The sequence below is a fragment of the Pistacia vera genome, unplaced genomic scaffold (genome assembly GCF_008641045.1).
Source record: "Pistacia vera cultivar Batoury unplaced genomic scaffold, PisVer_v2 Contig338, whole genome shotgun sequence".
Classification (NCBI taxonomy): Eukaryota; Viridiplantae; Streptophyta; class Magnoliopsida; order Sapindales; family Anacardiaceae; genus Pistacia; species Pistacia vera.
The window spans coordinates 1,714,382-1,733,274 of NW_022196155.1; the positions used below are offsets into that span (position 1 = coordinate 1,714,382).

Below are 18,893 nucleotides of genomic sequence, written 5' to 3' on the forward strand. Positions count from 1 at the left end.
GCAATCAAATATTCGCAAAGACCGAAGAGATGTAAGGTCTCCCAACCAGTGGGCAATGATGCTAGATAGGGTGCAGCTTATGCTCAATTCTTTCAGTGCCAGGGCATGTCAGGACCCGGCAAGGCAACCAATTTAGGACGAAAATCAGATTCTTCGGACTGTCCTTCATAACTATCAACCTATGAAAACCAGGATTTCTTGGGCTATAACGGGCATCAAAACCTGTGAATTTACCAGATGTGGTAGGTGCTGGAGCAAACTAAGGTATTTAATACCATCTGGCAAAGCACAGCTCTGGGCAGCCATTACGATTCAGCCTCTCAAGGTAGAAGAGGCGTTCTAACCCCTCTGACAAGATGAAAACCTTCTGCAGTTGATTAAATCCAAATGCTGAAGACAATTGAGGCCTTCCAGTCCTTGCTCCGGAAAAGACTCAAGCTCATGGCATGTCCTAATACACAATGTTCTAACAGCACCAAGGCTGACTAGTTCTGTGGGAAAACTCTTAAGTGCTGAAATTCAATGGCCAGTGACTGAAGAGAGGTGAAGTTTTGCAGCATCCCCTGTGGAAATCATTGTTAATGTGTAAGAAAGGTACGTAAGGCTTCTGAGACTGAGATTGATTTTAGGAACACCTCACTACAGCCCCTCACTTTCAAGTTTTCACTGAAGGAAGACATGGCAAGCTCAACTTTGGGCAGTTGGTTAACTTAAAGCGGGTAAGACATGGGAGTAGCTCTCTTCATCCTCTCTTGATAACTTGCAAACTCGGCAAATCTCTAAGATCGAGGTTCTTCAAACATGGGAATCTTCTCATCATTACACCATCTTGAAGACCTAGGTCAATGTACAACACATGAGTCATCCCAATTATTGTAAGATACGAAGGCATGGAAGGTGCCCTAAGAGTGGTAGTTGGCAACAGTTCCTACATCTTGTAGGTGATAGAAACAACATTTCTAAGAATTAGCTCTCTCATCCAGAGTGAAAATTTTGTGCCTTTGTAATCCTCTTTGACTAAAATTTCAAGGTGTGGGTTAGGCTCAAGGGTTCAAGAACCCTTTCAGCATTTTCCTGCTGTTCAATCTCATTATCAAGTTCCCAAGACAAGTACAAGCCGTGGAGACTTTGCTTTCCGGACAAATTGCTTCTTTGGCATGCATTGGATTGCTCACTCTGTCAAGATGTTTAATATGTAGCTTTCTAGGAGATTTAGTCCTTTCAGTTCAGCTTAGGAAACCTTTTGTAACCCCAATGAAAAGAGTAAAGTCTTTAAGGCAAGTGATTTGCCCAATTTTTGGCGGCATATGACATAATGAGACACAATTACTTAGGTAAAAATGTCGAAGATTTTTCAGTCGTCTCATGTGTTTAGGTAGTTCCTGAAGAAACACACAGCTTTCCAGCTTCAAAGTCTGCAAATTAAGCAAGCCACAGATCTAGGAAGCATTTGCATACAGGTTGAAGAAGGTCCAGATATTCTCATGACCTGCAGGCAAGTGACAAAGTAAAATCAGGGACTCTTAAGACCATCATTCAGCCTTTATCTAGCCAAGAAAAAAGTAAAACCTAAGGTTCAGAAGTACTTCTACATACCTAAAATAAAAAGCATTTACGCATAGAGGAATACAATTCCCAGGTCCATTGCAAAGAACCTAGATGGAAAGGAATTTGATAATCAGTGATTATAAGATTTAAGAAATGTTAAGTAACATTGCAATAACTACACAGAACACAAGAGGTAAAAGGTCAAAGCTAATACCACTTGTGGTTGATTCTAATCATTAGCCACAGTGCTGAGCAATAGCAAGTAAAGTTGTCCAAACAGCTTATATATGATTGACCAACTTCCCTGCTTCTGTAGATCTGCATGAACTGTAGAGGATCCCTTGACTACATTCTGAAGATAAACAAAAGCCAATTAAATGAAAAAGACTTAAATTAGAATGCATGATTTGGAAGAAAAGACAGCAATACCATAATCAGGTGCATACATGTGATGCAACTTTTAAGTGAAATGAATGCATTTATGTATCCATTAACATCATCCAGATAACAGAAAAAAAATTTTCTTGATTCCACCATCACATGTTAATTAGACATTACACAATAGAAGTTCGTAATATCATGCATCCAAAAAAGGCAGAGTGTGACAACTTGATGACTGATATCAGTTATTTGCATATACAGTATATGTAAATAGAGAGCAACACATAAAGAGAACTTCTAAACGACCACCTATATAACAGATGGTATACAATGTTTCAAGGAGTTCCTACCAAAGCTTGAGTCACTAACTTGGAACTTTTGTTTTCCTTCAGAAATCCCCTAAAACCAGTAAGCAAACTCACCTAAATCAGTCCCACAAACTCAATCTAAAAATTCTATCGGACTACTCCCTAACCAATTTAGGGGTTCTAGCATCATGCTAAATCATTTGTTTTCTGATGAGCCACTTGGGAGGTTGGTCTACAGTAGGAAGCGTAGAGGTGAGAAGTAGAGGAATATTTGTTATGCATGAGTGTTAGGAGTTGTTTTTGGGAGGACAGGTGGCTTAATGAGATTGGAAGGATGAAGAATTGGTTATGAGCAAAAGGTGTCGGAATAAAAGTGACGGACAGAGGGAATTGAGGGATATTCAGAAGGAAGGTTAAGGTTTAGAAGGGGAGGTGACTGCCCTTGAAGTTCAGTCTCTATCTTTGTTTTTGCTGAACTTAGAATTGTTCCATTTTGCTGCTAGATTGCTGGGTAGATGACAGAACATGATCTTCTGGATGTACTGTTGTTTTAACATCATATAGAGTTTATTTCCTTTTTCTTTTTGTGCAATTATGGGATAAAAACGCACAATTTAATAACAGAATATACCTTATGAACCAAGAATCCTCAAAACGCGAGCCTTTTGAAGACTCATATTATCAATGGCAACAGCAATGTAAAAGCGCGGCGCAAACCTGTCCATTGCAGTACCGATAAGAGATTATCATCTCCGCGTGTGTCCGCCTTCACAAATTCAATTGACAATAGAATCTGATGAATATAATAATAAAAAAGAACAGCAATTTGATTGGTTTTAATTATATCAAATAGACTCACTTAACCTAAAACAACGAGCGTTGAGAGTGGCTAGGTTTTCCCGTTAAATAAAGAATGTAAAGAAGACGAATTATGAAAATTGTAACGCTAATGGCAACGAATGCCATTATGGACCGGCAACAGTCGTTCAGTTTCTCCATCGCCGGAATTTAATTTAAGTTGACAAAGGTTTAAGTCTTTGAGGTTGAAACTGTCACCTTCTTCAATTGTTAAATTAATTGCAAATTTAAATAACTCTTCCTTCCAAGCAAACCGCTAACTTTGTATAACAGTTGAATTCCATAAGAATTTCGCAAACAATCAAACAAAAATTTAGAACAAATGAATATGAAAAACCAGTATGTGGCAATTAGTTTAGTTCTCTCCATACAAGGAGAAAAGCATAACCAAAATGAAATTGGTCACAGAGCCTTTTCATGGTTTTAGGTTAATACTAAAGCAGAAACATGTATATACATATACATTACATGAAAGTTTCACATTAATTAATAATTATACAATAAGCATCAACTAACATTCATACCTTCCGGCATTCTGCAATATCAGGAGCTCTTATACCTGCAACAAAACAAATATAATCTATGTTTATGGAGACAAAATGTTAAGCAATTGAAGAAATTGAAAAGGGACACACTGTGCCAACCTCCCAACTTGACGCAACTAGTAATTATTTAGTATAACTTCACAATAACGTTCGCAACATGTGCTATCTTGTACCAATCTTCTCCTGTTTCCTTCTCACATCGCTTCACTAGTTCAGGGCATTCGGATATGAACAAATTTGTAGATTGGTCAAGCTCTGGATGCTGGCTGGAAGAGATGACAACTTTGGGCATTCATAAATATTCAAGACTGAAGAGATGTTAGGTCTCCTGGCCAGTGAGGCAATGATGCTAGTTCAGGGTACCGGCATATGCTCAATTTTTGCAGTGCAGGGACATACCTCATGGACAGGCAGCACTGTCAACTTTGGACAATTAATGTGTTCTTTGCCACATTCTGTTGCAAGGTCAAGCCACAAATCCCATCGCGAATGATGCGGGTTCGCCACCATTGTCAACTCACGGAGGGAACTAAGGTATTTGACACTATCGGAAAAGTCACCAACTCAGGGCAACCATTAAGTGTCAAGCTTTCAAGGGCGGAGGATGTCGTAACCCCTCTGACAAATTTGAGAACTTTATGCACATTCTAAAGTCAAATGCTGAAGAGAGTTTAGGCCTTCAGTACTTGCTCCGGAAAAGCCTCAAGCTCAGGGCATTCAGAAATTGTTAACGATTTAAGACCACTAGAGCTAGCTTGATCTGTGGCAAACCCTTAAGCTTTTTGAATCTTATAATAGACATTCGCGAAGAGAGGAGAGATTTTGCAGAATCCATGGGAAGGTAAACTAAATCGCAATTTGTATCAAGTTTTAGGTAAGTAAGGCTTCTGAAAGTGAGATTGATTTTAGAAGTTCCCCATTGCAGGAATAATCTGTAAACTTTTTGCTGAAGGAAGGCATGGCAGGGTTAATTCAGGGCTAGTAAATTTCTAGCTCCGTAAGACATGAGAATAACTCGTTCCATCCTGTCTTGACAACCTTTGCAATCTCAGACATCTATGATAATGAGTTCCTCCAAAGACAGGAATTTTCTTTCACCTTGGAAACTTGCAACAATGTACTCTAGGTTAATCAATTTTCAATTGTAAGATATCGAAGCCGAGGAAGTTGCCACAAGGGAGGAAGTTGTCGACAATTCTCACAATCAGAGAGCGTGATAGAACAACATTACTCAGAATTGATAATCCATCCAAACTGAAATTTGGCACCTTATAACCTTGAATTTTCAAAATTTCAAGGTTTGAGTGAGGCTGGAGAGTTTCAAATACTTTCAACCTTTTCCTGAGATTCCGATTCACTATCAAGTTCCCAAGATAATTCCAGGTGGCGTAGATTCGGTTTTCGACAAATTGGCTTCTTGGGCATCCATCAGATTGCCCACTCATTAAGATGCGTGACACATAATTCTTCTCCAAGATTAAACCTTTCAATTCAGCCAAGTGGCAACCTCTCCTCTCACCCACGATGAAGAGAGTTAAAGTTTTTAAGCAAGTGATGTCCAATATGTGGAGGCATTTTAGATAAATTGGTACAACCATTCAGATAAAGAGTCGAAGATTTTTCAAGCATACTGCGCTTAGGTAGCTTCCGAAGTCGATGACATTGATTCAGATTCAAAGTCTGCAAATTAAGCAAGCTACAAAGTGATTCCGGAAGCAGTTTGATATAGGTGCGAGAAAAGTCTAGGTACTAGAGCTTTAAATAGCGAATTGAAGATGACAACGACACTCCAATGTTAGGCACACAGAGAACTCTCAACGAGATTACTTGAGATGTCAAAAAGATCCCCAGACTACATGTTCTAAAAGCTGAGGCCATGATTATTGTCCTTAAGGTTTCAACTCCGTACAAAGCTTCACAACCTTATATGATGATTGGCCCAATCAACATCTATCTGACATGAAGAGTGCTTTTTGAGATATTAGTTGAACCTTCGGCCTCCATGACAGCAAATCATCCTTCACAATAAATTGTGCAAGATCATGAACAAGATCATGCATTTTAAATAATAAATTATTCCAAAATTATCTTTTTTGCATCTTGAAAAAAGGATCGCCATATAGTTCATTGCATATCTCAATGCCAACATCTTCAGGCTCAAAATTTTGACTGCCTGAATAAAGCCATGGCCATCCAAAGATGAATCAACTTTTGTCTCCATTTCAGAATCTTTGGGAAGACAGCACAAAAGGCAAAACATCTTTTATTTTCGATGGCAAATGGGAGTAACTCAATCTTAAGGCTGGTAAGATGGAATTTTATCTTGTGGAAATTCCAGAGCTCACTTTCCTTGATAGAAAGCACTCATTTTCCTCACTTTTAAACGCATCAAGCTTCCAGAGGACTTCACGCCAGAGGACACACGCTACACTTCTTCACTATCTCTTTCCCTATTGCAACAAGGTTTGGATGTTCTTCTTTCTCTTGTCCAAATGCCCGTTCTTTAAACAACAACCAGCATTCATTTCTGATAATCCTGACAAATGATGCATGGGAGCGTTCCCAAATGGATGCAACCTTTCTGTCGAGTAGTGACAATGATCGAAGCACCTTCGATCCAACAGCAACACACACTTAATCTATCCCATTTCTCTTCATCTTCACTCCATAAATCATCTAGCACAAGCAAAAACCTTTTCCTGTTCATATATCTTGAAGGCATCTCTGCAAAGGGTCTAAGTCTAGATCTGCACAGCGTTCCAGTGCAGATTCAATTATAGCTTTTAGATCTTCTTCACACTGAAGTCCTCTGAATGCAAACCCAAATTCTTAGCTCAAAACGCATGCTCACTCTCATCATTGTAGACCACCTGAGCAAGCGTTGTCTTCCCAAGCCCCCCAATACCAACAATAGGGTAGACGGAAATGTCATCACAACTGGCTACATGATTCACCAAATTTTCAACAATTATTGCTTTATCTTCATCTCTACCATACACGTGAGGTTGAGTAATGATGGAGCCAGTTTGGCGTTCTTCTCCGACTACAGCTCCTCTCTGTGAAACTACCTCATTCAAATGAAACTGTATCCTCTCCTCTGCAATTTCATCTAACCTCTCTCTAATCTCTTTCATCCTAATGCCAATCTTGCGACGAAATAAAATAGTATTTGGACGAAGTTTATTTAAGAGAGAAGTGTTTACCTTGTTGATACACCTTGAATTTTTGTATTTAGACTCTAATCGAGAGACTTCTGTTGCACAATCATCCAAGATGTCATCCACCTTATAAGCTGCTTCTTTTAGCTTCTGCAGCCAATTCTGAAGCGCCTTGTCATGCACTTCCTTCTTCTCAGCATCTTCCAGCACAGCTTGAATAGTTGAGAGCAAGCTGGAAAGTTTTCTCATGTCTTTGTCAACATCCCAAAGCAACCCAACCTCCTTTCGGATAAGTGAGATCAAATTCTCCAGCAAAATTTGAACAAAAGCATCAGCCATTTGCAATTGCAAGTTGGAAAATCCAAAGTTCTGTGAGAGATTTGTTATGGGAAGGGGATAGAGGTGGCCTGAGTAGATGAGTAAATGGAATTGGAAGACTTGAAGGTGTTTGGAAGTCAATATTTGTGGGTCCTGACATGGAAATTTGAGTCATGTGGGATGCTGCTAAGAAATTTACAGATTAACAATTAAGAGAAAAGAAATAGAAGGCTTTTTGAAAAGTCTAGCTTTCTCTGTCTATGGAATTTTCAAGGAAGATGGATATGTGTAGAATGATTACTATTCAATGACTGGAAAAAAAAATAAAAAATCAACAGAAAATCAAGTAAACATTATGAACCCCACCGACAAACAAGTGAAAAAATTGATAAATTTATTACATTTTACAACTATTTATTCAGATTCCACAAAAGCAGCAATGAATAACAGCTAATCGGTCACACCTAGTACAAGTTAATTCCATCAAGTATAGCTTTTACTCTTTTGGTGGATCATTCCTTAAGGATTCATCTATATTAGAAGGAAACTCCAAGCCACCAAATCCACATTCATCACCATCTAAAGCAAAAGCAGCTTTGCCCATAAGCAAATAAGCCAACCTCAAAGGCTCCTCATCTTTGCAACTTCCCAAAACAAAAAAAAAGAAGACATTAAAAGACAACCAAAACTTTAACTTCAAAAAAGCAAGCACCATGAAGTTGAATTGTTGGAATGGTGGAGCCAAGACTTTAAAGCCAAAGTTGCAGATAGTTCTTGGGTTCCCTCCTTTATGAGTTCACTGTCCATTTTCCATTTTACTTTTTCTTTATCTTTCATAATAAACACTTGACTCTTGGATGTCCATTTTCCATTTTATTACTGTTGAGTGAAAACGGAAGAAACCTCTCAAACTTTTTATTTTTGATATCGAAATTGGTAACTATATGCATTTCTAACACTGGCCTAAAATTATTCAGACATTGAGCAATTTGATAGTTTATCCATGTATTGATGATATTAAATTATGTATGAGTTTAAGAAAAAGTCAAGGGAGGTCAGCTGAATTTGTATTATGTTTTAACTTTTCCCTCCTTTCAATGTCTCCTCTTGCTTCTTTTTCATTTTGAACACTTGACTCTAGGAAGTCACTGTCGAATATCAGCTTAAAATATTTACTACTAGATGAATTTGTTCAGCATCTACCGGAGTTTTGTTAAACTAACCAAGTCATCAGTTTTAATCAATTATTGATTTGAATTTCATTGGTTTTATCTCTTCTGTGAAACTTGTAGGCTAGTAGAATGACTTGGGCTGGTGCTTGGAAATTCACTAAAACAAACACTATTATGACCACTAATAAGGAACCTCTCAAACTTTCCATTTTCTAAGTCTCTTCATCTCCCAAACTCTGCCTAGCTCTTTATTTATTCTCCTATTTTCTGATCACAAATTAATTCACCCAACCGAATGCAAAATATGTATTATTTTCGTGATTAGGATAACAATATTAATTCTGAAATTTTCTGAAACGCAATTAGGACTCTTGGGTTGCTTCAGATCCTCCCCCCTTTTCTTCCTTGTCCTTTTGTTATGCTTTTGACTCTTATCTCTTCTTTAAACAATTATGTCTCTTAATTTCTCCTGTACTATGATTATGATTTTATCAAAGCGTTTGGAAAATTTCTATGGGCGGTGCATGGTGGTGCCCACACGGTCTGATAAAGAGAATAGGAAAAAGAAACAAGTTGTTTGTAGTTTTCTGCAATACTGGTAGACATTACAGAGACTATGCATGAGGGATGAGTTTTGATGATTCTGAGATGCTTGCCTATGAATTGCCGTTCCCGGAGTTCTTCCTGAGGAAAAAGTTGTGGGAATGTTGTATTGTAACTTATATTTGTCTATTTCTTTATTAAGAACAATATTGTCTTTTCATTTTGCAACCTTCTGCATATATTGTCATTTGTCTTTGTATTTGTAAGTGGAGTTAAAAAATACAAATTGTAGAGAAAAATACAAATGAAGCTGCATTAATACTCTAATGTCATCAACATCATTATATTCTTGATCATCGGTCGTTGTTGGGGTTATCCGCAGAGGGCTTTGTTGGGTTAAAGGTGGAAATTCAGGAGACAGAGATAAAAATGCTTGTGGGGCTTCACTGTTCCCACTTTCTTGGAGAGTTGGGCTGTTGTGGGTTTGGTCTAATTGGAGATATATAGGGGAGCCAAGCAATTCTGTTGATGATTTAAACTTCTTGTAGTGGTGGTGTAGAAGAGGGGTGTTGTGTCTGATGTTCAAAGGGTAATTCTTTTCTCAACCTGTCCACAAATTAAAAAATAAATAAATAAATAATGAGCGTGCTTGATAGAGAATTAAATTGAGAACTGGAGCACTGGAGATACCTGCTTGACGGAGGAGAAGAAACTGGACTGCCGAGATGGTGGCTGCATTGTTTGTATGAAAATCAGGGCTGTCACTCTGTTTATCCAAATAAAAATTTACACCATTAAACTGACTCCCCTGTCCTCTTTGGTGAAAGCTACAAGAGGCTTTTGGATCTCATTAGTATAACTTGTGTACAACTTAACTTGAGAATCAACTATAGAGCAATTGCAATAACTTTAAAACTGTAGATTGGCACAGCAAAAACTTGAAGAAATGTTGCAGTACCGTGTCAGCAGGAATTCAATCAAACTACATGAGAAAGCCAACATAATGAGCTCGAGGATACTTTCTCTGTAATTGTGGCCATTGCACAAAGAACTGATCAGCTATGCGTAACTTTTAAAGAAGCAAGCCGCTTAAAGAAAGGCTTTTTACTCTTGCTATCCTCTCAACATAGAAAATTTAAGAAAATGCTTAAGTAGCATTGCAATAACTACAACAGAACACAAGAGGTAAAAGGTCAAAGCTAATACCAATTGTGGTCTGATTCTAATATTAGCCACAGTGCATGAGCAATGGCAAGTAAAGTTGTCCAAACAGAGGTTACATATGATTGACCAACTTCCCTGCTTCTGTAGATCTGCATGAACTGTCCGGAGGATCCCTTGACTCCATTTTGAAGATAAACAAATGGCAATTAAATGAAAAGGACTTAAATTAGTAAATGTATGATTTAGAAGAAAAGACAAGCAATACCATTATCAGGTGAAATAAATATGATGCAACTTTTAAGTGAAATGAATGGCATTTGTGTATCCATTTAACATCATCCAGATAAAAAAAATATATATATATATACTCAATAATTATTTAACCAAAAAAAAATCCTAAAAGCATTATAGATAATCTTTAATTAATTGCATTTAATTTAATTTAAGTTGACCCAAAGGTTTAAGTCTTTGAGACTTGAAATCACCTTCTTCTGTTCTTCAATTGTTAAATATAAATAACTCTTCCTTTCAAGCAAACTGCCAACTCTATTATACCAGTTAAATTCTGTAAGAAATTCACAAATAATAAACAAAAATTTAAATACAAATGAATACGAAAAACCAATAGGTAGTAATTTTGTCACAGAACAGATTATCAATATTAAGTATCGTTCTCTCTACACAAGAAGAAAAGCATAATCAAAATGAAATTGGTCACAGAGGTTTTTCATGGTTTTTTGTACATGAAAGTTTCACATTAGCTATGCAATAAGCATGAACTAACAGTTCTTCATACCTTCACGCCATTTCTACAGTATCACTAGCTCATGATACCTACAATAAATCAAAATATAATCTATGTTTATGGGGACAAAATGTTAACACTCAAAGCAATTGAAGAAAATAAAAGGGGCTCCATTGATTGACATACCTCCCAACTTGATGCAACTAGTAATTATTTAGTTTTCTCCACAATAACGTCCGGAACATGTGCTATCTTGTACCAATCTTCTCCTGTTTCCTTCTCACATCGCTTCACTAGTTCAGGGCATTCGGAAATGAACAAATTTTGTAGATTAGTGAGGCTCTGCATGCTGGCTGGAAGAGATGACAACTTTGGGCATTCATGAATATGCAAAGACTGAAGAGATGTTAGGTTTCCCAGCCAGTGAGGCAATGATGCTAGTTCAGGGTACCGACATATGCTCAATGTTTGCAGTGCTGGGACATACCTTAAGGACTCAGGCAAGACTCTCAACTTTGGACAATTACTGTCGTCATAGTTACTGTCGTCACAGTTACTGTCTTCTCCAACAACTACAACCAAACACAAGCTAAAAATCACGTTGATTTTTCTGTCACCAAAAAATGTTGCGGCTTTGCCACATATGGTCAACACCCGGAGGGAACTAAGGTATTTGATACCATTCGGAAAAGTCACCAGCTCTGGGCAGCCATTAAGTGTCAAGCTTTCAAGGGCAGAGAGATGTCGTAACCCCTCTGACAAATTTGAGAACTTTATGCACCTTTCTAAAGTCAAATGCTGAAGAGAGTTTAGGCCTTCCAGTACTTGCTCCGGAAAAGCCTCGAGCTTAGGGCATTGACAAATTATCAATGATTTAAGACCACTAAGGCTAACTAGATATGTGGCAAACCCTTTAAGCTTTTTGAAATTTCGAATATACATTTCACGAAGAAAGGAGAGATTTTGCAGAATCTCATGAGGGGAGTATAAACTAAATCGCAATTTGTATGAAGACGTAGGTAAGTAAGGCTTCTGAAATGTGAGATTGATTTTAAAAGTTCCCCATTGCAATAATCAATCTTTAAACTTTTTGCTGAAGGAAGACATGGCAGGGTTAATTCAGGACAGTCGTCAATTTCTAGCCTTGTAAGAGATGGGAATAACTTGCTTCCATCCTGTCTCGAAAACCTCTGCAATCTCGGACAATTATGAATAATGAGTTCCTCCAAAGACGGAAATTTTCTCTTGCCTTGGGAACTTGTATCAATCTCCTCCAGGTTAATCAAATTTGTAATTGTAAGACATCGAAGCCGAGGAAGTTGCCACAAGGGAGGAAGTTGTTGACAATTCTCTAAGTCAGAGAGCGTGATAGAAAAAACATTACTTAGAATTTGATAATCCATCCAAACTGGAAATTTGATACCTTTATAACCTTCAATCTTCAAAATTTCAAGGTTTGGGTGAGGCTGGAGGGCTTCAAATACTTTTTCAACCATTTCCTGGGATTCCGATTCACTATCAAGTTCCCAAGATAGTTCCAAGCGGCGTAGATTCGATTTTCTGACCAAATTGGCTTCTTGGGCATCCATCAGATTGCCCACTCTATTAAGATGCGTGACACGTAATTCTTCTCCAAAATTTAAACTTTTCAATTCAGCCAAGTGGCAACCTCTCCTCTCACCCACGATGAAGAGAGTTAAAGTTTTTAAGCAAGTGATATGTCCAATACGTGGAGGCATTTGAGATAACTTGTGACAGTCATTCAGATAAAGATGTCGAAGATTCTTCAAGCATCTCATGCGCTTAGGTAGCTTCCGAAGTCGATAACAAGCTACAAAATGATTCAGGAAGCAGTTCGATATAGGAGCCAGAAAGGTTCAAGTACCTTAGATGCTTTAAATGACGAATTGAAGATGACAATAACATTCCATTTCTAGGCACACAGAGAACTCTCAACAAGCTTAATCTCGAGATGTCACAAAAAGATCCCCAGACATTAGGTGTACAAAAAGCTGGAGCCACGATTATTGTCCGTAAGGATTCAACTCCATACAAAGCTTCATAACCTTTATATGATGATTGGCTCAAATCAACATTTATTCTGAGATGAAGAGTGCTTTTTGAGATATTATTTGAACCTTTGGCCTCCATAACACCAAATTCATCCTTCGCAATAAACTGTGCAAGATCATGTACAAGATCATGCATATTAAATGAAAAATTATTCCCAAACTCATCTTTTTTTGCATCTTGAAAAAAGGATCGCAAATATAATTCATTGCATATCTCAATGCCAATATCTGCTGGCTCAAAAATTTGATTGGCCTGAATAAAGCCATTGGCAATCCAAATATGAATCAACTTTTGTCTCTCAATTTCAAAGCCCTTTGGAACGACAGCACAAAAGGCAAAACATCTTTTTATTTTTGATGGCAAATGGGAGTAACTCAATCTTAAGGCCGGTAAGATGGAATTTTTATCTTGTGGCAACTTCCAGATGTCACTTTCCTTGATTGAAAGCCACTCATTTTCCTCACTTTTATAACGCATCAAGCTTCCAAGAGACTTCACAGCTAGAGGCACACCCCTACATTTCTTCACTATCTCTTTCCCTGTTGCAACAAGGTTTGGGCGTTCTTCTTTCTCTTGTCCAAGGCAACCAGCATTCATCTTCTGACAGTCCTGACAAATGATGCATGGGAAATGTTCCCATAATGGATGCAACCTTTCTACTTTGAGTAGTGACAATAATCGAAGCACCTGTCGATCCACATGCCAACACACACTTTAATCTATCCCACTTCTCTTCATCTTCACTCCATACATCATCTAGCACAAGCAAATACCTTTTCCTGTTCAATATATCTTGAAGGCGTCTCTGCAAAGGGTATAAATCTAGATCTTCACAAGCAGTTCCAGTTGCAGATCCAATTATAGCTTTTATGATCTTCTTCACACTGAAATCCTCTGAAATGCAAACCCAAATTCTTAGCTCAAAATGCATGCACACTCTCTCATCATTGTAGACCATCTGAGCAAGTGTTGTCTTCCCAAGCCCCCCAATACCAACAATAGGGTAGACGAAAATATCATCACAACAAGCTACAGGATTCACCAAATTTTCAACAATTATTTCTTTATCTTCATCTCTACCGTATACGTGAGATTGAGTAATGATGGAGCCAGTTTGGCGTTCTTCTCCGACTTCAGCTCCACTCTGTGGAACTACCTCATTCAAATGAAACTGTGTCCTCTCCTCTGCAATTTCATCTAACCTCTCTCTAATCTCTTTCATCCTAATGCCAATCTTGCGACGAAATAAAATAGTATCTGGACGAAGTTTATTTAAGAGAGAAGTGTTTACCTTGTTGATACACCTTGAATTTTTGTGTTTAGACTCTAATCGAAAGACTTCTGTTGCACAATCATACAAGATGTCATCTGCCTTATAAGCTGCTTCTTTTAGCTTCTGCAGCCAATTCTGAAGCGCCTTGTCATGCACTTCCTTCTCCTCAGCATCTTCCAGCACAGCTTGAATAGTTGAGAGCAAGCTGGAAAGTTTTTTCATGTCTTTGTCAACACCCCAAAGCAGCCCAACCTCCTTTTGGATGAGTGAGTTCAAGTTCTCCAGCAAGGTTTGAACAAAAGCGTCAGCCATTTGCAATTGCAAGTTGGAAAATCCAATGCTCTGTGAGAGATTTGTGATTGGAAGTAAATTGAGGTGGCCTGAATAAATTACTAAATGGAATTGGAAGACTTGAATGTGTTTGGAAGTCAATATTTGTGGGTCCTGAATTGAAAATTTGACTCAGGTGGCATGCAATTTCTAGTCTAGCTTTCTCTGTCTATGGAATTTTCAAGGAAGATGAAGATGGAAATGTGTTGAAGTATTGATAATTTGCTGGAAATTCAGTTAAAGTTAGTTTGTCTTGAATGAGTTTTTGGTGCCAAATTACTGCAGCATTCCCACTTGTCTGCCGAGATTGAAGCTGCTGAAGTTGTTGGTTTTGTGACATGATTTGGTGTAATCAACTCAAACTAAGGATGTATTAAGTTGCCAACTATGTTTTTTAAATTTAAAACTCTGAATGGTTGTTGTAGTTGGTAAAACAGTAAGATTGTTTTGTATATATTTGCAACTTGCAGTGTAATGAAAAAAGGTTGTTCAGTCTTTCCATTTTATCTCCTTATCTTTCTTAGAATTCACCGGCTCTAAACCAACAAAATGCAATTTCTACTCTAATTTATTATCAGACTAAAATTATGTTTAGAATGATTTAAGTGATAAGATTGAAACAGTAATGATGACAAATGCCTTCTAATTGATGATTGAGATTATAAAGAATAAAAGATTGATGATTGAGGAGAAAAAAAGAAATGAAAGCTTCTACAAAAGCTTACTTTTTCTGTGATAGCGTTGCCCAATCATACTCCTAGTTAGCCGCTCCCTAAAGGTGATAAGAATACTTTTAATGGAATTTGATCAGCCATTATAATCAATGAGTTACACATTGTATCAAGTACAAGTTCATATTTCACATTTTTATCACCATCAATTATTCAATGACTGAAAAATAAAAAAAAATGAATTAGTTAACAAATAAATCAACTGAAAATCAAATATTATGAACACCAGCAACAAACAAGTGAAAAAATTGATAAATTTATTCAGATTTCACAAAAGCAGCAATGAATAACAACTAACTAGTCACACTTAGTACAAGTTAATTCCATGAAGTATAGCCAGTATACGAAGTGTGCTTTTACTCTTTGGGTGGATCGTTCTTTAAGAATCCATAAATGGTGGAAGGAAACTCCAAGCCACCAAATCCACATCCATCACCATCTAAAGCAAAAGCAGCTTTGCCTATAAGCAAATAAACCAACCTCAAAAGCTACTCACCTTTGCAACTTCCCAAAAAGTACTAATCGATCCCTCCATTCTCTCCAGTTCCTTCTCACAACCTGGTCCCTTAACTCCAACAATCTTTTCGTAAAAACCCTCTTCACATTTACAACAGTTACCAACACCATCCCTTTCTTCCTCTTTTTCGTTTCTCTATTTAAAATGATCTGATATACCTAGAAGCCGCATTAACATTTTAATGTCATCAACATCACTAGATTCTTGATTACTGGTTGTTGTGGGGTTCATCTGAGAAGGGTTTAGTTGGGTTGGAGGTGGCAATTAAGAGACAAAGATTAAAATGCTTGTGGGGCTTTACTGTTGCTGCTTTCTTGGAAAGTTGAGCTTTATGAGTTTGGTCTAATTGAAGATATATTGGGAAGCCAAGCGATTCTGTTGATGATGTGAAGTTAGAGTCAGTTTATTGAACTGGTTGTGATTCACTTTGGTATTTGTACATAATACTTTGAAACATATAGAAAATTGGCACCAACTACGCATAAAACCTCTTATTGCTCAGAGTCCTCTGTTGAATTCTTGACAATCAAAATGGATCTTGCACTAGATATTTGGCACATATCCATGCTCACAAAGACGAGCTGTCAATGACAGCAATCCAGCATATATAGACTTTGCTTCAGGATGGGACTGATCACAGGTAATAAAAGTATGCACGCCATTCTTGAGTTCAATCCAGCTACACCCTGGTGTCTTCTTTACATTTTGCTGCCTCATTGTATGCCTAACATCTAATACTTCTTCATACCGACCAGCTGCCACATAGACATTTGACATCAATACATAATTTCCACAATGCCCAGGTTCAAGCTGAAAAACCCGCTGTGCAGCAATCTCAGCAAGATCTGTATTCCCATGGAGCCGACATGCTGCCAATAAAGTCCTCCATACAACTGGGTTTGCCTCAATAGGCATTGTTAGTGCCAATTCATAAGCCTCTTTAAGCTTCCCAGCTCGACCGAGCATGTCAATCACACAAGTATAATGCTCAATTGTGGGAACTACACCATATTTTGATTCCATTTGCTCCAGGAACTCATGGCCCTGTCTCAGAAAGCCTGAATGGCTGCAGGCTGACAAAACGCCCACAAATGTTACATCATCAGGCTGAAGCTTTGCCTCACACATGCGTAAAAACATATCCAATGCCTCCTTGCCATAACCATCCATTCCGTAGCCCGCGATTATAATGTTCCATGATGCCACATCCTTATTACTCATCTTATTGAAAACCATGCGAGCATCTCTCATACTGCCACATTTAGAATACATGTCCATGAGGGAGTTGTTCATCAACACGTCATCAATATCCTCACAGTGACCATCCTTTGCCAACCCATTAACAATCATATATGCATGAATTTCTCTACCATGCATCAGTGCCGCCAAGTGAGAACAAGCAGGAAGCACAGTAGTGACCGTTACCAGATCAGGCTGAATCCCAGCATGTAACATCCTATCAAAAAGCTTCAAAGTGCCATCATGATAACCACATTGTTCGTAAACAGTCATAATCGAGTTCCACGAAAATAAATCCTTCTCCTGCATCATTTCAAAAATCTCCAATGCATCACCAATACACTTGCATTTTCCATACATATCAATCAAAGCATTCATCACCGCAACACCAGAATCATACCCCATTTTCATCACAAATCCATGAACCCCTCTCCCATTGTTGAAATCTCCTCTTACACTAAAAACCGATAGAACCCCAGTAACGGTGAACCTACTCATCAAAACCCCTTCTTCACTCATCCTCCTAAAAACCCCCAAAGCTTCATCCCATTTCCCAATTTGTGCGTACCCATTAATCATTGCGTTCCAAAGAACAACATCTCTAACAGTCAATTCCTCAAACACCTTTTGCGCCTCCTCCATTAATTGCAACTTCAAGTATGTATTAACCAAAGCACTACCTATAAACACATCAAAACCCAAGCCAAGTTTACAACTCAATCCATGGATCTTTTTGACCTCCAAAACCTCCTTAAGATCACAACAACACTTGATCAAACTCGGAAAGGTAAACTTATCAGGCAAAACACCAAATTCTCTCATATCTTTATAAAAATCCAACCCTTTTGAAGCAAACCCATTTGATAAAAATCCAGAAATCATTGCATTATAGGTATATACATTAGCTTCACAACTCATATTATTAAAAACTAAAAGTGCATCCCTCATTCGGTTGCATTTAGAGTACATGTTAATAAGGCTAGTTACAGATAAAGGGGAGTCGATAAGGCCACTTTTGAGCATGTAAGAGTGGATTTCTAGGCCTTTTTCGAGGCTCTTTAGGTGGGCACATGATTGCAGAGAAGAAATGCAGGTGGTGAGATTTAAGGGGTGGTTAAAAGTTTGTTCTATTGATGGTGAAGTAGAGAATTTCAAACACAGACAAGATGTTCGAGGGATTGAGATTCTGGAGAAATTTTTTATTGATGTTTTGCTCATTTAACAGGATTTGGATGATGTGATTGAATTCTTTAACAAATCAAAACAGAGTTTCCTGACGCAACAGAGTAACAGTATTTTGAATCATGCTTAGCGGATTTTATTTTTACTTTTTTAGAATAGTTCATGAACCCCTAAGATTTTGGTTGATTAAAAAACCCAAATAGTTTTGAAATAGACGGTAACGTCCCCTTGACTGCGTGAATTGACGGTGAAAATTACTTCGTTTTTTGATTTTCGCTAATTTGGTCCCTAAAAATATAAGACATATCCTACCTTTACTAAACTTTTAAAAGTGTGGGCGAAGTACTGACTTATGTAATTTGAAGTAAACCACTATTCTTCAGCCTGACGATAAGACTTTAACCATTTGGATGGATTATTTAGAGAACATGTGTTCGAGTCCTACAAAGTCGACATTTATTACATTTATTACTTATTTGTCTTATTAAGCTTGTAGAGTGTTTAATGGACATTGAGATTAGTTGAGATGTATACAAACTGATACTCCGATTATAAATTAAAAAAAAAACATTAGACCTGTAGAGTATTCAATGGATCTCGAGATTAGTTGAAATGTGCACAAACTGTCGAGACACCTCGATTATAAAAAAAAAAATTAAAATAACCATGACATTTATTATTAATATGGAAAATTGAAAAACATTATTATATTTTAATTATTTTTATTTTTATTTAGGAAAATAAATTTTTTTTTAATTATTGGAGTGAGACATAGAGATAAACGCTTGGCGGATATATCGACCCCACG

General features: G+C 37.6%; 5 protein-coding genes and 1 pseudogene across 5 annotated transcripts; all 6 read right to left on the reverse strand.

Moving 5' to 3' along the window:
* Positions 1-1,408: 1,408 nt before the first annotated feature.
* Positions 1,409-2,962, reverse strand: LOC116137936 (annotated as a pseudogene).
* A 3,512-nt stretch (positions 2,963-6,474) lies between these two features.
* Positions 6,475-7,137, reverse strand: LOC116137937 (putative disease resistance protein RGA3). Its single transcript, XM_031423629.1, has one exon. It carries the CDS (start codon positions 7,135-7,137, stop codon positions 6,475-6,477), a length of 663 nt encoding a protein of 220 aa, XP_031279489.1.
* A 3,646-nt stretch (positions 7,138-10,783) lies between these two features.
* On the reverse strand, positions 10,784-11,690 carry LOC116137991 (disease resistance protein RGA2-like). The gene is made up of 2 exons (XM_031423687.1): positions 10,927-11,690; positions 10,784-10,829 (listed from the first exon to the last, which is right to left on the reverse strand). The coding sequence occupies exon 1, from the start codon at positions 11,680-11,682 to the stop codon at positions 10,951-10,953; it is 732 nt and encodes a 243-aa protein (XP_031279547.1). The 5' UTR covers positions 11,683-11,690; the 3' UTR covers positions 10,784-10,829; positions 10,927-10,950.
* A 181-nt stretch (positions 11,691-11,871) lies between these two features.
* Positions 11,872-13,290, reverse strand: LOC116137938 (putative disease resistance protein RGA3). Its single transcript, XM_031423630.1, has 3 exons — positions 12,684-13,290; positions 12,164-12,571; positions 11,872-11,930 (listed from the first exon to the last, which is right to left on the reverse strand). The coding sequence occupies exons 1-3, from the start codon at positions 13,288-13,290 to the stop codon at positions 11,872-11,874; spliced, it is 1,074 nt and encodes a 357-aa protein (XP_031279490.1).
* A 37-nt stretch (positions 13,291-13,327) lies between these two features.
* Positions 13,328-14,133, reverse strand: LOC116137939 (putative disease resistance protein RGA3). The gene has a single exon (XM_031423631.1). It carries the CDS (start codon positions 14,033-14,035, stop codon positions 13,328-13,330), a length of 708 nt encoding a protein of 235 aa, XP_031279491.1. The 5' UTR covers positions 14,036-14,133.
* Positions 14,134-15,455: 1,322 nt separating this feature from the next.
* LOC116138107 (pentatricopeptide repeat-containing protein At3g14730) lies at positions 15,456-18,169 on the reverse strand. Its single transcript, XM_031423844.1, has one exon. The coding sequence runs from the start codon at positions 18,119-18,121 to the stop codon at positions 16,208-16,210; it is 1,914 nt and encodes a 637-aa protein (XP_031279704.1). The 5' UTR covers positions 18,122-18,169; the 3' UTR covers positions 15,456-16,207.
* Between the last annotated feature and the right edge of the window lie 724 nt (positions 18,170-18,893).

Bases quoted from the DNA above. Each gene is read 5' to 3' on its own strand.
- LOC116137937 (XM_031423629.1), bottom strand. From the start codon at position 7,137: ATGGCTGATGCTTTTGTTCAAATTTTGCTGGAGAATTTGATCTCACTT.
- LOC116137991 (XM_031423687.1), bottom strand. From the start codon at position 11,682: ATGTATATTCGAAATTTCAAAAAGCTTAAAGGGTTTGCCACATATCTA.
- LOC116137938 (XM_031423630.1), bottom strand. From the start codon at position 13,290: ATGCGTTATAAAAGTGAGGAAAATGAGTGGCTTTCAATCAAGGAAAGT. The intron at 12,572-12,683 runs GTGTGCCTAGAA...ATCATTTTGTAG, and splicing joins AAGCTTGTTGAGAGTTCTCT to CTTGTTATCGACTTCGGAAG. The intron at 11,931-12,163 runs GTATCAAATTTC...CCGAGATTGCAG, and splicing joins GAAGATTGAAGGTTATAAAG to AGGTTTTCGAGACAGGATGG.
- LOC116137939 (XM_031423631.1), bottom strand. From the start codon at position 14,035: ATGAAAGAGATTAGAGAGAGGTTAGATGAAATTGCAGAGGAGAGGACA.
- LOC116138107 (XM_031423844.1), bottom strand. From the start codon at position 18,121: ATGAGCAAAACATCAATAAAAAATTTCTCCAGAATCTCAATCCCTCGA.